This window comes from Balearica regulorum, chromosome 22 (assembly GCF_011004875.1).
Source record: "Balearica regulorum gibbericeps isolate bBalReg1 chromosome 22, bBalReg1.pri, whole genome shotgun sequence".
NCBI classification, from domain to species: Eukaryota; Metazoa; Chordata; class Aves; order Gruiformes; family Gruidae; genus Balearica; species Balearica regulorum.
The window spans coordinates 7,017,646-7,031,834 of record NC_046205.1 but is presented as its reverse complement, the minus strand read 5'-3'; the positions used below and the strand labels follow the sequence as shown (position 1 = coordinate 7,031,834).

Below are 14,189 nucleotides of genomic sequence, written 5' to 3'. Positions count from 1 at the left end.
CTGCAAGATTTGGTTCACGTGGATTTAGGACAGCTTCGAGCAGGATTTTAGGAAGCCAGAGAACCGACGAGGAAGGCGCAGACAATCTGATTTGCCCAGACCGGGGTGCAGGCAGAGGACTTACCGCGGCAGGCGGGCAGGGTGCTGCTCCACTGGCCGTTGGCCAAGCACTGGGACTGCGATGCTCCTTCCAGGCGGTACCCGGTGTTGCACACAAACTTGGCCACGTCGTTCAGATTGAACTGACTCCCTTGGGTCAAGCCATTGGCAGGGTTGCCAGGGTGGCCGCAAGTGATAGCTACAATTACAAATTGGAGACGTTACTTTTTTGCCTGGAAGAATGTGGATCATCCATTGGAAAAAGTTCCCGAGGAAGGAGACCATAAAAAACCCCCCATATCAACCCTGAAACTCACACCGACTTCAAAGATTTGTGGCCAGCTCTGTTGAAATACTGAATCACGTTGAGAGCACGGTACCTTTGTTCATTTTACTGGCGTAAGAAATTCTCTGAACCACTCTCTAAGCAGCTGAGTGCCAGCATCCTCCTGACTTATACCGTAAATCCCTAGAGCTCCTCTTCAAAAATCCCAGCTACTGCTATTAATCTATTGCCATACATTACCCTGGGCATCACACAAAAGTCGTGAAACCTGATGTTTTCCTCCCTCTCCCTGGTGTAAGTCAGATGTATGCTCACCGCAGTATAAAGTTACACCTGGAGGGATAGTTAAAAGAGAGGAAAAATATGAAAAAAATCAGGTTTCTAGCATATAGCCTAGAAAGATTAAATCTTCCTGCTTTAAGTTTGAAAAGCTTTGGGGGAAAACCTTTATTTCTAAATCCCTGAAACGAGGATTTTTGTGTAGTTCTTGCTCCTGTGGCTGACGTTAGCTTGGGCCAGCGAGGAGTTAAAGGGCTAAAGGATCCCGGTCTGAGCGGCTCCCACAACGCCCCGGGAAGGAGCAGAGGCGAAGGCTGGAGCAGCAGCAAGCACAGACAGGGCTGAAATTCAAAGTGCTTTTGCCGGGGCCGCTCTGTTGGCATCTCGGCAGAGGCGAGCGGCACAGGGAGGACACAGCCCTGCTGCGAGCGAAGCCCGGAGACCTTTGCTTCGAGCTCAGCAGTGAGTTCCGCTGCGCAAAAGAAACGTCAGGATTTGCCGTACGGAGATTTTTGGCTGCTTAAGGAATGCGACATCTTCTGACGGCTGAGGACGAAGCAATATTGACTATTGTCATGCTGAAACAGGGTAACAGTCCATCAGTAAACGTCCAGCAGTTCAGCTGTACAGCTGCCAAAGCCAGAAGCTAGAGGGGAAGATGAAATTCCCACAAAAGATCCATAAGACGTTTGACTGCCAGGGCTGGACTATACCACAGGGATGGGAATTTATTCCTTATGCAAGCTGGTGACAGGTACAGGTCTAAAAAATATGAAGCAAGACAGCCTTTCGGTGCTGCAGGAAGCAGATGTCAGATTCTCTGAGGTACTTCTGAATATGATTATATATGTTTTGAAACAGGCGATGGATTCTGTCCCGGGGAAAAAAAGGCTCCCTGCAGTTGGCATGGATCAAAGAGACCTGTTCGCTCAGAGGAAGCAACTGTAGCAGGTTTAAAGAGAAAATATCAGGACAATAGGAAATTATAATGTGCTAACACACACAGTGCCCTGAGCTTCTTCAGAAGCAATAAAGCCTCAAGGCATCTAATTTCAGAGCCCGACAGCGATCTGCTTTAACGACATTAAATTTATGTTATCCATAAGGCCTAATGTAGCGTAATAACTTCAAGGCCAACTCCCGCACCTTTACAGGTCTCTGCACAAAAGCTTGGTGGGCTTTCAGGTGCCAGAAGCCGGCACAAAGAGAGCCGCACAAAGGCCCCGCACGGACCAGCCCTGTACTGGTTCAGCAGTTGGAAGACAAATACAGACGAGCAACGTCCACCTGCTTCGTTCCGAGGGGTTTGGTCCCTCCCGAAAGGAACAAGATGATCCATGAAAATGGATGTTTAGAAAATCCTGCACAGCAGGAGCACCTCTATCAATACGATTTCCTGATCCAGAGTTAGTATGTATATACTTGGCAGGTAAAAGTGAATTAAAACTTTTTTCAACAGAGCATCCTCAGACACAAGGGTAATTCAAACCTACCTACAGACCCAGAGGCAGCATTTCCAGTAATTCTTCTCCTAAAATGTTCATGCAGAATCCTAGATGTCCTCTAAACTTTGGAGTCTCTGCTAACCTTGACAACTTCAGTCTGTTTCTTATTTTTAGGCTGGAATCTGATAGGTCATTTCTTACTTCCTATCTTGCTGGTATTACTGTGCCTCAGCACACAAGGCCCTAAACCAGACAGCAGAGACTGGAAGCAAACAACTGGAGAATCACAATACGAAATACACGGATCGTACTGTCCATTGGTAAGAAAACGCTTAAACTTAGTAACACCTTAGAGCTCTAGAGACTTACTTTATTAGCTTATTTACTGGAAAGACAAATGAGCAGGTTGTGCAAGGTGACTTGTGAATGTGCATTAGAGGAGGGGAGAGACTGACTTTCCTCCAGCACAGAGCGTGGGTCTCAAAGACGGTGAGAACCGGGGTGTGCCTTGGGGGCTACGTCTGCCCTTCACCTCCCCGCACCCCAATAACGGGCGGTCTCCTCAGAAACCGCGCCTTCAACGCGGCTCATCCGTTCGAAACCCAACATACGAAACGCACCAAAGACAGGTGGAATTTACAAAGCAGAGGGAAGAAGCGAAACAGCCAAAATCGCAGCGATGCCGCTCCTGCCACACCTCAGCTCTCTCCGCCACGAACCCAGGGACGCTTGTGCAGCACACTCACTGCGAGCGTGCAAAGCAACTGTACGCAGCTCGGGTGTGTCAACTCCGAACAACGGTCTTTACACGTGCTCTTGTCCTCTGACCAGGACTAAAGAAATCTGACAACATACTTACGCACACAGACAGGCGTCTTCCCAGACCAGCGGTGATCCTGCTGGCAGATCCGCACCGACATCCCGATGAGGCGGAAGCCGGGGTTGCACTGATAAACCACGCTGCCGCGGTAGTTGTAGTTCTCCCCGTTGATCTGCCCGTTGACGATGGGACTGGGAACACCGCAGTGCCCCGCTGCGGGAGGGAGACAGGGAGAATCACCGAGAGCTCAGGCCTGCCCGTCCCGAAGGCATCGCACCCCACCCTGACCCTCAGGGTGGATCTGAATTCGAGACTCTGCAGTCATAAATAAAACCAGAGCAGCAGGAAAAACAACATACCATTTTTAAAGCTCTCCTCTCCAATCTCAACACACATCTACTAAGGAATCAAAATTTGCTTCCTTTCTGTATCTACTGAAAACCCTACCGCTTCAGCAGCGCCAAACCTGCACTCGGGCTCCTTCTCAAATCAGCATCTAAAATTCCTATTCCCTCCTGAAACGCCATCAGGGCGCTCTCCCCACCGCATCTCGGATACTCCGCACCTACCCAGACATCTGACTTCTGCTCCGCTCCAGAGTCCGTTGGCCATGCACTCCCGCACGCGGGACCCTACCAGCGTGTAGCCAGTGTTGCAGGAGAAGATGGCCGTGGCCCCGTAGCTGGTCAGCGTCCCGATCTTGTTCCCGTTAGGTGGGGTCGGCAGGTCTCCGCACGAGATAACTAGAAGAGATCCCGAAGGACAGTAAGCAAGAACAGGCAGGGAGCTACGTTTTTTCAAAGAAATGCACTCAGTGATGCTTGCTGCCACAAGTTATTACTGAAGTCAGAAATGAGTAGGAAAGATTATTAAATAGTTACGCGGATAATAACAACAATTCAGAGTCGTGTTCCGTGAGCTGACAAATATAAGTGCTGCTATTAATGTTTACGCTTCAGGATGCGAGGGAAGCACTAAAGACTGGCTAGGAAGAAACTACAGAAGTTTTTAACACAGGAGTATTTCTATTATTAACCCATTGGGAGCATTTCTATTATTAACCCATCGCTAGGTACAGCTGGGAAGCCTGCCTTCCAGAAACGCCACCAAACGGCACCGCATTTCCAATCAGAAAGTGACACCCAGCTTTTCCTCACACCGTGACTTGCAGGACAGAGCTGACGTCTGAAGCTCAGACCCAGAGAGGACACGCAGCCGAAAGCCTGGTGTGCAGGGTGCAGCTGGAGCCCGGCCAGGAGCCCGTGCAAAAGCAGCTCCCAGCCACAAACTTCAGCTCTTTCTTTTATCTACCTTAAAGATCTGCAAACCCTCTGGAGCTTTCGCACTCAGCAAGAAATCAAGAGACTCACGCTGGGTGCTTCTGACCTTAGTGCATTGCCAAGATCCTGTCACTTGAATTTAGGTGGCAATAACGCTGAAGAAATAAAACGAGGTCAAGCTCGCGCTCCCGGATCTGGCTGAAGAGCTAGCAGGGGTAAAACTACATCTGTCACCGAAGTCAGCAGTGGCATCTCTAGAAACAAAGGGAGGCAGGAGGGAAGGGAAAGCTGCCATTTCGAAGGAGAAATTTTTCTGTCTCTATCTGCACTTAGAGAGAAAAAACCCTCCACCTCTGACAAAAGAAAAGATCCAAAGCACAGCAGTCATGTCAGAATGACTGAGCAAGCTCCTTGTTTGCCAAGTGTTTTTGATTTACAGGTGACACTGTTACCCTTGTAAACTTGGCGTTTGCATAAAATTGGAAGAGGTTAGGCTTCAAATCAGAATTTTTTATTTTCTTTCTTAAAAGCAAACTTCAGAGCATCTGGCACCAGGAACAGCTAAGCTGCTGGGACCCGACAGCAACAGATGAGCTAATGTGCTTGAGTTCTTGCAGAACCGTTTAGATTAAAGCAAGAATCAGATCAGCAGATGACCTCTCCCCGCATCCAAACTCTCTCCTACCAGAGCGGTTCTGCAGCCACGCTCTCAGATGCTGCCGAGAGCGGCTGGGGCTGCGGCGCGTTTGCACGCCAACAGCAGAGCTCGCACACCCACCGAATGGGAAACAGAATGTCATCCCCTGCAAACACCCCGCGGGGCTGGCCTGCCCCGGCACGAATCCCCAGCTTCGCTGCTCTTACTTCTACAGGTCGGCATCGGTTCGCCTATGCTCCACGTCCCGGTGGCTTGGCACTTGATGACCCGCTGGCCTGTGTAGTAGTACCCGGGGTCACAGATGAGCATCAGCTGGGCGTTGTAGTGGTACTGGATCTCGTAGGTCAGCCGCCACCGACCGTGCTCAACCGCGATGCTGTTGATATCGGGACAGGTGACAGCTAAAAACCAGATGCGGGGAGTCAGGGAGAAGAAACGAGACAAAGACGTTAATAGGTGTTTAATTCCCGGGACTTCAGGGCTTTGCAGCAAGGGTGCTGGCTTTTTAACGCGGGGCCAGGGTTAGCATCTCGGTTTTACAGGCGGGAAACCAAGACACCATGGGAGGGGGCATCAGACCCGAGCCATGCAGGATTAGAAACCCGGTGTCCCAGGTACTGCACCTGTGAGGCAAAGCCGTCCATGCTGGGGCTGGAAGATATTACTGAAGGGACTTCCAGGATTCCCGGTGGGACGGCGCAGCCTGCAAACACTCACCCACGCACTGCGGGGGCTGGTTGCCGTTACTCCACTGCCCGGCCTGCAGGCACTCCGCGCTGGGCTGCTCCCCGGGCTGCAGCTGGAAGCCCTGGTTGCAATGGTACACGGCTTTCGTTCCCACTGTGTACTCCTTGCCAAAGACGACTCCGTTCCTTGGGGCTCTGGGAACTCCACAGGAGAGAGCTGGGAAGGAGGAGGGGAAAAACACAGCCGAGAAATCAGTCAGCTCCCGATTTATTATGGATTCATGGTGAGCTGAAAATGCCCCGATCCCCCAGCTCTCCTGTTCACAAAAGCTCCAGCCCCATGTGGAACCCCAGAAGCCGCACTGAACGCCCACTTTCACAGAGGATCAGATTTTCCACTCCTGTCTATCAGCGTGGCAACGGCAAAGCCAACGCTGAACACCAGTTTCTAGTGGAAGAGACTCCGGCTCGTACTTTCTGTAATATCTGTGACACAAAATGCATCAGCACACTATTCAGAAGTTTTCACACAGAGATAAAGGATTAGATAGCAATAAGGTTTTGTATTTACATCCCACAGCAGCAAAAACCTGAAAACCCTTTCCAACAGCACTTCTGGGTTACATAAGGCAGCAAATTGTATAATTATGTTGTGGCAGAAGGAAGGCTAAATTTAGCATTACGGCTGAGAAGGTAAGGGGGGGGAATTCAGGGAAAAAATGGATAAACAGGCACAATGCCAAATGGCTGCTCAAGATGGCAGCACTTCGGAGAAGATGCTCTGCACCACTCCTGCCGAGATCCTCAGTTCTGCGGCCAGGAGAGCGGCCAAACGGGGCAGAGAGGGGACAGGCAGGTCACAGAAATACGAGCAACAGCCAAATACAGACAGAGCAGAATCACGCTCATTTATGCTGCAAGAGTTTTGCAAGACATGACAAGCCCTGTCACCCTCTTCCCTACTGTTGGGAAAACCAGCACTGGGACTCTGTCACTCAAATCTGGTTTTTTCCCCCCCCCCCCCTCTATCAGCATTCAGAAGAGCTGGGAAACCAAACCCAGACCTGCCTCCAAAACCGCCATGCGGGTTCCCAGCCCTCTGCCAGTCTTGGCTCTGGCAGAAGCACATCTCGCTCGGGCTGGAGATGCACAGCCCACCCGTCTGGACCCATCCAGGCACAGGACGACAAGGCGGAGGAGCAGCCTGGGACCTGGAAAGCTGTCACTGCGAGACCACCAGCCAGCGGGGCTGCCAACGGCCTCGGCGGGGCACCGAGGTGAGCAGAGCCTGCTAGCAAGCACTGATTCAGAGGCCAACACCTAACCCAAACAATTGTCTGCATTTAAAAAACACTCTAAAGGAAATCCATTCCTTCCTGGAGCAGCCCGAGCTGCTCCCACTCAGCTAATGCATGAACTGGAGGCTGAGCCTACGCCTCCTGCGCCACGTGCTGATGCTTCGACACACCTTCACCTTCCCGTTATTCCCTCTGCTAGAAAATCAGCAACCTTAGCAGTGTCATGGACCCCACTGAGCGCTGAAAAGGAGAGACCAAACTTATTGTGTACAGCATCACAACAACCACGGGAGCTTTCTGCCACTCGAGGTCCAAGACGCTTTCGTCCCACTGCCGCTACACGAGTCGGCCAGAGCCCCAGCCTGGAACACGATTACGTAGCACCTTGCAGACGCTGGGGTTGCTAATAGGTGTGAGTAATTCAGCAGGCTCGTATTAGCACGATCAGGCATATCCCTGGTTGAAATGATAATCACACGTATGTCACTTCATCGAGCTAAGGAGCTTGGCGAATCTCTCTACAAGGCTGGGTGTCTAGACAAGCAGCCACGCTGAATACCAATTTCATTCTGAGGCAAAAGAAGAGGGGACCTGGGAAGTCCTACCCCTGCCCTCCCACCTGGCAGCTCTCCTCTTATTACTTTCTGATGTTGCACCCAAAGAGGCTGGTGAGAAAGCTGACCCCCTTCCCTCGCCACTGCCCCCAGCAAAGCCTTCTCCTTTCTCTGTTCAATTCTCTCCCGCAGCCTGATGCTTCGCCAAAACTCGTCACCTCTCTTTGCCAGCAGGAAACTGAGGCGCAGAGCTCGACAGGGAGGGACGCCGGAGCCAGCTGCGCTCCAGGTCTCTGAGCCGCCACTCGCCTTCGCTTCTCCGTGCAAGGGAAGGAGGAGTTACTGCCGCCAAGTCCTGCCTCCCAGCAAGCTCCCGCTGCCCCTCAAGCGGTCTGTCTGATCATTTAGTCCTTCACTGCATAATCCCTGCCCTGATGTAAAAGTCAGCAATGATACAGCGCTTCTGCGCCAGACGTAGGTAACTAAAAAGTCAATTAAGCCACCAAAAAGACGACAAAAAAGTCAACCTCTTCACCTGCAGATGGTCGGGCTACAACACGGAGAAGGGTCGGACAGGGAGAGGCAGTGGGGGCTGTGGCCGCTGCTGCTCCAAGGGGGCTCTGATGCCCTGCACGCGTGGCAGCACCCTTCCTTCCCCGCGAGCCCGGCATCCCCGAGCAGAACGTCGTATTGGTAAGGTTGTAGTTACAGAGCTCCGCACGAAGCAGAGAAGCTTGATTTTTGGGGTTGCAATAAACTTGCCATCTGCTCCAAAGAGCATTTCTGAGGCTCAAATTGTGGGCACTGCAATCCGCCAGAATCAGAGACGACGACAGAGAGTAGGTGTGCCAGGGGAAAGCAAACCAGCATTTGGCTTGGAGACACCCACAGAGAACATGGGCCAGGGAAAAAGGAGCACTTACGGGGTTCAGAGGTACACAAACTCTGTCTGCAGAAAGATGTGCTAGGAAAAGGGACGGAGGCTATGAAAGGAAATCTGCAGCTGGGATTCCAAAAACAAAGCAGCTTAAAAATAGGCAGCAGAGACAAAAAAGGCATATTAGATCATCTTGTGTTCTCCCCCATTGTGCCAACCCAAGATTGTTCCCTGCAGAATATTCTCTGCTGCTTCCATAAATGTCAGCTAGGACAGAGCACGTAGTAAAGATTATTCAGAGGGGATCGGGAAGGGGAAGAGGATTATGTGCTGGCAGAAGGGAGCTATGGGAAATGTCATTTGTTAACTAGTCCATGTGTTTATGGGCACCCCAGTTCCGCTCCTCCTGACACAGCTGATTGTGTGAGCAATTTATGCAGTGTTATGGATCGAGTTCCCAAACCTCTGCCATGTGATCCTGGCCACCAGAAAGGATGAGAAATTGAGTACGGCCCAAAACAAAAGGTTGCCAGTTGGCTTTGAGAGCAATGTAAAAAAAAAAAAAAAAAAAAAAAAAAAAGGAAAAAAGAAAGATGTTGGATGCTGAAGCGGGCAAGAAGAGCGGAGCCAGCCCTGGCTATCGGCTGCTCGAGGCCAGGGGGGGGAGCTGCTCCGCCATGAATTCTCCTACTGCTCCAGCTTCTGCCTCTCGCTCGCCTCCTGCATCCATCTCAAGGCACTTGATAACCATGGGCCAGCAGCAAGATTCCTGATGGAAATATGGTGAAACAGAGAGAGGAGGTGATTTTCCCAAAGGGGTTACACTTCTTTCAGCCTCAGGATCTACTGTGACCAGCGAGCTCTCCTTGCTGGACAGAGACAGGCTCTTCCAGAGGGACACCCAGCACCAAGATCCTGACCAAGCTGCTGGCTGTGTGGTCAGTCGGGACGCACCCACCCCTCCAAAGGGGAAACCGGAGCAGGAGCCTACCCGAAATGGTACGAATTGGCCCCCCAATTCCTCCTCTGTTGGCGACTGCTATGGAGTAGCACCACAGGCTGTGCCCACTGAGCTCCCGACACGTCACCCGTCTTCAGCTGAACACATCCTCTCTCTCTCTCCTTCCCGCCTCCGTGTTTAAAATCCATTCCCCAACACACCATTACACCTCTTGGAAGTAAATACAGATTTTGGAGCTGAACACGAGGCTCAGGTGGCATTCCAGCACACCAGGGCAGTAGCAGCATTCGTACCTATTCTTGATTACATGATTTTCCTTAAAAAAAAAAAAAAAAGACGCAGAACATCAGAGAAATTCCTTATGCTGGGCTAAGGATTTGGGAGGCACAGTTGCCATGACAGCCCCTCACGCCTGCCAGTCTTGCTGCACCATTCAACTGCTCGTTCCAGCACTCGGCGTTTGCCCCCGTCCGTGTTATTGCGGAGGTTAAATCGCCATCTCAGTCGTGCCCAGTTTCCCAGCTCCCCCTTGCCAACAGGACTGGGTGGCAGGGTCTTGGGTTATTGCTTTCCGCTCACCTTTAAATAAACAGAGGGCTCTGATGGAGGTAAGCACCCGCAGCACAAAACCACCCTTTCGACGCAGGACTGCTTGCACCCCTGTGCAACTCCAAGAGACTAAGTGATTCAGGAGCACAGAAAGGATTTTTCAAGGCTCTTCGGTACCTCCCACACTAAATAATCTTCCTTTTCCTTACGGCTCAGACTGGACAACAATGCAGACACTGCAGTGAGACTTTGCCTATGCTGTCTCTGTTCTCTGGCTAGTTTCCAGGGAAGTCAATGCAATATTAATCCTCTTGGAACATGGATGAATGTTCAAAGACCCTGAAAGGCTTCATCAGAATAAAAATGGGCATTTTATCAACACAAAGGAACAGGGATGATTGGCGGATGGAGAAAAAGGTGCAATCAGAAAGTGAACATAGCGAGGGAGACAAAACAGCGCAGAAGCAAACCCCCCTGGGGCACACTGCCCTGTCCTCCCCTCCGCTCCCACGCCTGGAAGGAGCCATGTGCTAACTATGGGATGTCATAAAGATTGCGGCTAATTAGGAGGAAATGTGGAAAGAACAAACTACATGTCTAAATCTTATATGAAGCCAACAGAAACGGCACCATGTGAATCCCAAGAAATTCCTCATCCCCTAAGAGGGCACTTCCAGAAACACCAAAGGAAATTCCAGTCACTAAAACCCAGCGGGACCCACGCTCCAGCCAGCCTTTCCAGATTCTTCCAAGCAATAGCTTCTCCCATCCTTAACCAAGGCTTGGCTGTGTCTTTCCTGAGAGTTCAAACACAACAGAAGCCTTTGCGCAGATGTGCTTTTTCTCCCCTACCCCAGGCCAGACAAGGACCCTCTGCTCCCGAATGGTTACTCCCCTCCCTCCTCGTGCATCCGTTCCCAAGGACTTGGATATAAGAGGAGCCCCCCTGCAACTCAAAGCCTGTTCTCAATATAGAATTAGGAGAATTACAATAGGTTTTTATTTTTATCGCATCTTCCTCAGTCCTTCCTAGGACTCCCGGATCCTCGTAACGCCACGTTTGCCTGCTCTCACCTTGGCACAGAGGGATCGCTTCGTTCCAGTGGAAGTAGCCCTGAGGGTGCTGGGCGCAGGTGGTGGTGCTGTGGCCAACGAGACGGTAGCCGGTGTCGCAGCCAAAGCGGACCGTGCTGCCAGGGTGCAGACCCGTCTGGCTGAGAATCAGCCCGTGGGCTGGCGGTTGCGGGAGGCTGCAGTAAGGAGCTGGAGAGAAGGGCAGAGGAAAATAAATAAGTCACCAGATGGGCTGGATGAAGGCAAATTCCCTTCCCGTTCTCAGGAATTGCACTGTGTTTACCATAACCTAAGGCTGAACAAGAAATAGAGAACTTGTGATGGATAAATACAAAGTCAAAGGGGGAGAGTGTGCAGGGCTACTATCCAAGTTTCACTCGGTTCTAGAAATAAAGACTAATTTCTGATAATTAAATATTACTTAATTCATTTACTGAGTAAAGTCATTATTTATTTATGACATGCTGGCAAGTTCTCAACCCAGTTCTATAACTTCCAGTAATTAAGATTTGCTAAGTTCCACAACGCAGTAACTCATTTTCAAGGAATTCTCAGCAAACACTCAGTATCCAGCAGCGGTTTTGTGCTGAACGAGCAACCGAGACTCCCCAGTCCTGCTCCTGCGAGAGCAGCGGCAGAACGCCCGAGCAGGAGCACAACGTGTTTTGAACACAGTGCAAACGCTGTAACACCATCAGTCACATGTAAGTCGTGCCTCACGCCCCAAGCAGCTCCTAACACAAGTTCTTCTGTTTTGTGATGTTCATCTTCAAACATCTCAAAACGGCCTCGCTGCAAGGATGCAATAATTTAGTTACGCGGCAAACTTTCACGTGAATTGCGTGAGGGGAGGGGTTTCATTCACCCAGAGCCACGTCGACTATGGTTGTATATTCTGGTTCTGATTCTTAAGAGTGGTTGAGAAACCAGCCAAAGCCTCAAGGTTTCTCCTGGAACGAGACCTGCGTTCCCCAGCCTCACCAGCTCAGAAGGAGCCCAGCTTTGTGCCCCTTCCCAGGCCTTGGCAGCTTCTGCCGACACAGATGGCCTTTGCCCCTCCGCGGCAATTTTGCGGAGATCCTTAGCTGAAGAGATGGCCGCGTTCTTGGCAGAGGCCTCCAGTCCCCGCTGCGTGCTTACCAGAGTAGCGGATTTTGAAGCCTTTTCTGTTGTAGGCATGATCAGAGGACCAACGGAGATAGACTTTGTTCCCGCTGCTGGTGACGGTCAGAGGGGCAGAGTAGTTCCCGCTCAGTGACAGGAGCAGCGGACTCTGGCCAGAGGGACCTGTAAGGACAGAGGGAATGAGGAAAGGTCAGGGCTGGCACACAGTCACGCGTGGGCCTCATCTGCCAGGGGGTGGTTCTGCAGAAGGAAGAGGCGTGTTGTGGAACCGCAGCACAGCAGCCTTCCCTGCGAGTCCAGGAACAGCAGCTCCTGCTCAGGGGTTTTTTTGTGAACACGAGTCCCAGTGCAGACACCTGGTTCCTGGGAAACCAACGGCAATTAAAGCCCAGTTAATCGCGGTAAGACCAGGATTTTGCTCCAGGCAGTATGCCTTCAGCTCAAGTCCCGATGGGCAACCACAGGAGCATCAGCAGAGCACTTGTTCTCTGCGCTTGGTTACAAAGCTGCTTCGTTGTGAACACCGACAGATCCCCTCTCAGTTCACGAGGGCTCATGGGCCCATTAAAGCTCATCTGCCTGGGCTTCAGGGATGAGAACTCCCACCTTCTCTACTCATCTTCTCCCAGCAACCTCTGCTACTGTTTCTCCCAGGAACTTGCTAACTCCTTCCCTCTGGAAAAATACTTTAGATCCATCCAAAAATCAAATCATTGATATTTGCTTATCCAGAGAATCAATGAGTCTTAGGAGGAGCTTTCTTTAAGTCCAGCAGAAGGTTACAGGCGGAGTGGTGGAAAGCTCTCCCGAGCGCTCTGGGAACAGAGATTAACGACTAACAAAACTCCGCCACTTCTTTCCTTTCCCCTCAGTTGCTATGCAAGTCAAACGGGTGACTCTCTTACCGTCAAAGATTTCAAACTCATCGTACTGCTTCTCGCTCAGGAAGTACTCGATGGTGAGGGAGATGTTATACCCAGGCTCTACCTTGACCACCCAAGAACAGGTCTGAAAGTGAGGGTAACTTCCCAGGAAGCTCTGGCTGAGGATGACACCGGTGGAGTCTGTCATAACCTCGTTCATCGGACAGTGCACTGCAGGGAACGCGAAGAGACAGCAGAAAATGCATTTTCCTATTTTGCCGAGGAAGGAAGGAAGGAAACACGAGATACCACGGCCAAGAAGGTCTGTCTTGATGAGCTAGGTCAAGACAGAGCACAACTCCCACCCGCGTACATCCGCTGCACACCTCGACCCTTGGGGCTCACAGAGAATCCCCGGACCCCGGCGTACGCTCCGAACGAAGCATCCTGTGTTTCCACAAATCTGAGCAATGCCCAAATTTAAAGGGCAAAAAGCAACAATACAAACACACACTGTCAACTGCCTTTGCGTCATTTCACATCTCTTTCAAAATGAGTGGCACTGCATCCAGGCAACTATTCCCAAGTTACAAAACACTCCCCAGGAATCCCTGGAAACTTTATTACCCCGGATAGCACAAGGTGTGGAACTACAGCCTTATCCTAGGTCACCCACAGAGTTGTTAACCAGAACATAAGAACTCCAACATCTTTCTCTAATCACTACACCCCATTCAGCTTCTGGAAATATTAAATCCAGCTGAAAACACTACATAAAAAGGCCAGCAAAAACACTCCAGAAGAGGAGGCAAACACACAAAGTGAGCAAAAAAGCATAAAAAGAAAGGGATCTTTATTTATCCATAATTGTCACTAAAGCCCAGTGCAAACGCTGTACCCGTATTAATAGAAAACAGCCAGAACTATCCAGAAAGAACAGTGTATTCTTTCCAAATCCTTAATCCCATCAGTGATTTTTTTGACCTCTATAAATTGGTGGCCAGATGTAATTTAAGCAGTCCCTTTACCCCCAGGCTAACAACCATCAGTAAATAATTGAATGACCTCCCTGTCTCTCCTTCAGTTCATGCTATTTCAGAGAGAATAAAGCTATAGAAAAATATCCCATTATATGGTAAAAATGTGCAGATAGGAGGGAATGAAGGAGATGAAATAATCACGGCTGGAGCGAACAAAAGTACCAGCAGGAATCCAGAGGATAAATAAGGTAACACGGTAGCACGGAAACATCTTTGGGATCCCTCCTGAGCAGCAGCAAGGTGTACAACGCGGCGTGCTTGGGGCTTTCATTTTTCTCCCATGTAATACATTCCT

The 14,189-nt window shown here is 50.6% G+C and overlaps 1 protein-coding gene across 2 annotated transcripts in view; it reads right to left on the bottom strand.

The window, feature by feature from the left end:
• Window positions 1-14,189, bottom strand: part of CSMD2 (CUB and Sushi multiple domains 2) — a 302,970-nt gene that overhangs the window by 31,472 nt on the left and 257,309 nt on the right. For both annotated transcript variants that reach the window (XM_075773922.1, XM_075773923.1), the window contains exons 47-54: window positions 12,897-13,085; window positions 12,007-12,153; window positions 10,867-11,055; window positions 5,585-5,770; window positions 5,074-5,268; window positions 3,499-3,672; window positions 2,969-3,142; window positions 125-298 (exon numbers count right to left, since the gene is read on the bottom strand). In XM_075773922.1, the coding sequence (XP_075630037.1) occupies window positions 125-298; window positions 2,969-3,142; window positions 3,499-3,672; window positions 5,074-5,268; window positions 5,585-5,770; window positions 10,867-11,055; window positions 12,007-12,153; window positions 12,897-13,085 (1,428 nt within the window). The remainder of the gene's footprint in view (window positions 1-124; window positions 299-2,968; window positions 3,143-3,498; window positions 3,673-5,073; window positions 5,269-5,584; window positions 5,771-10,866; window positions 11,056-12,006; window positions 12,154-12,896; window positions 13,086-14,189) is intronic.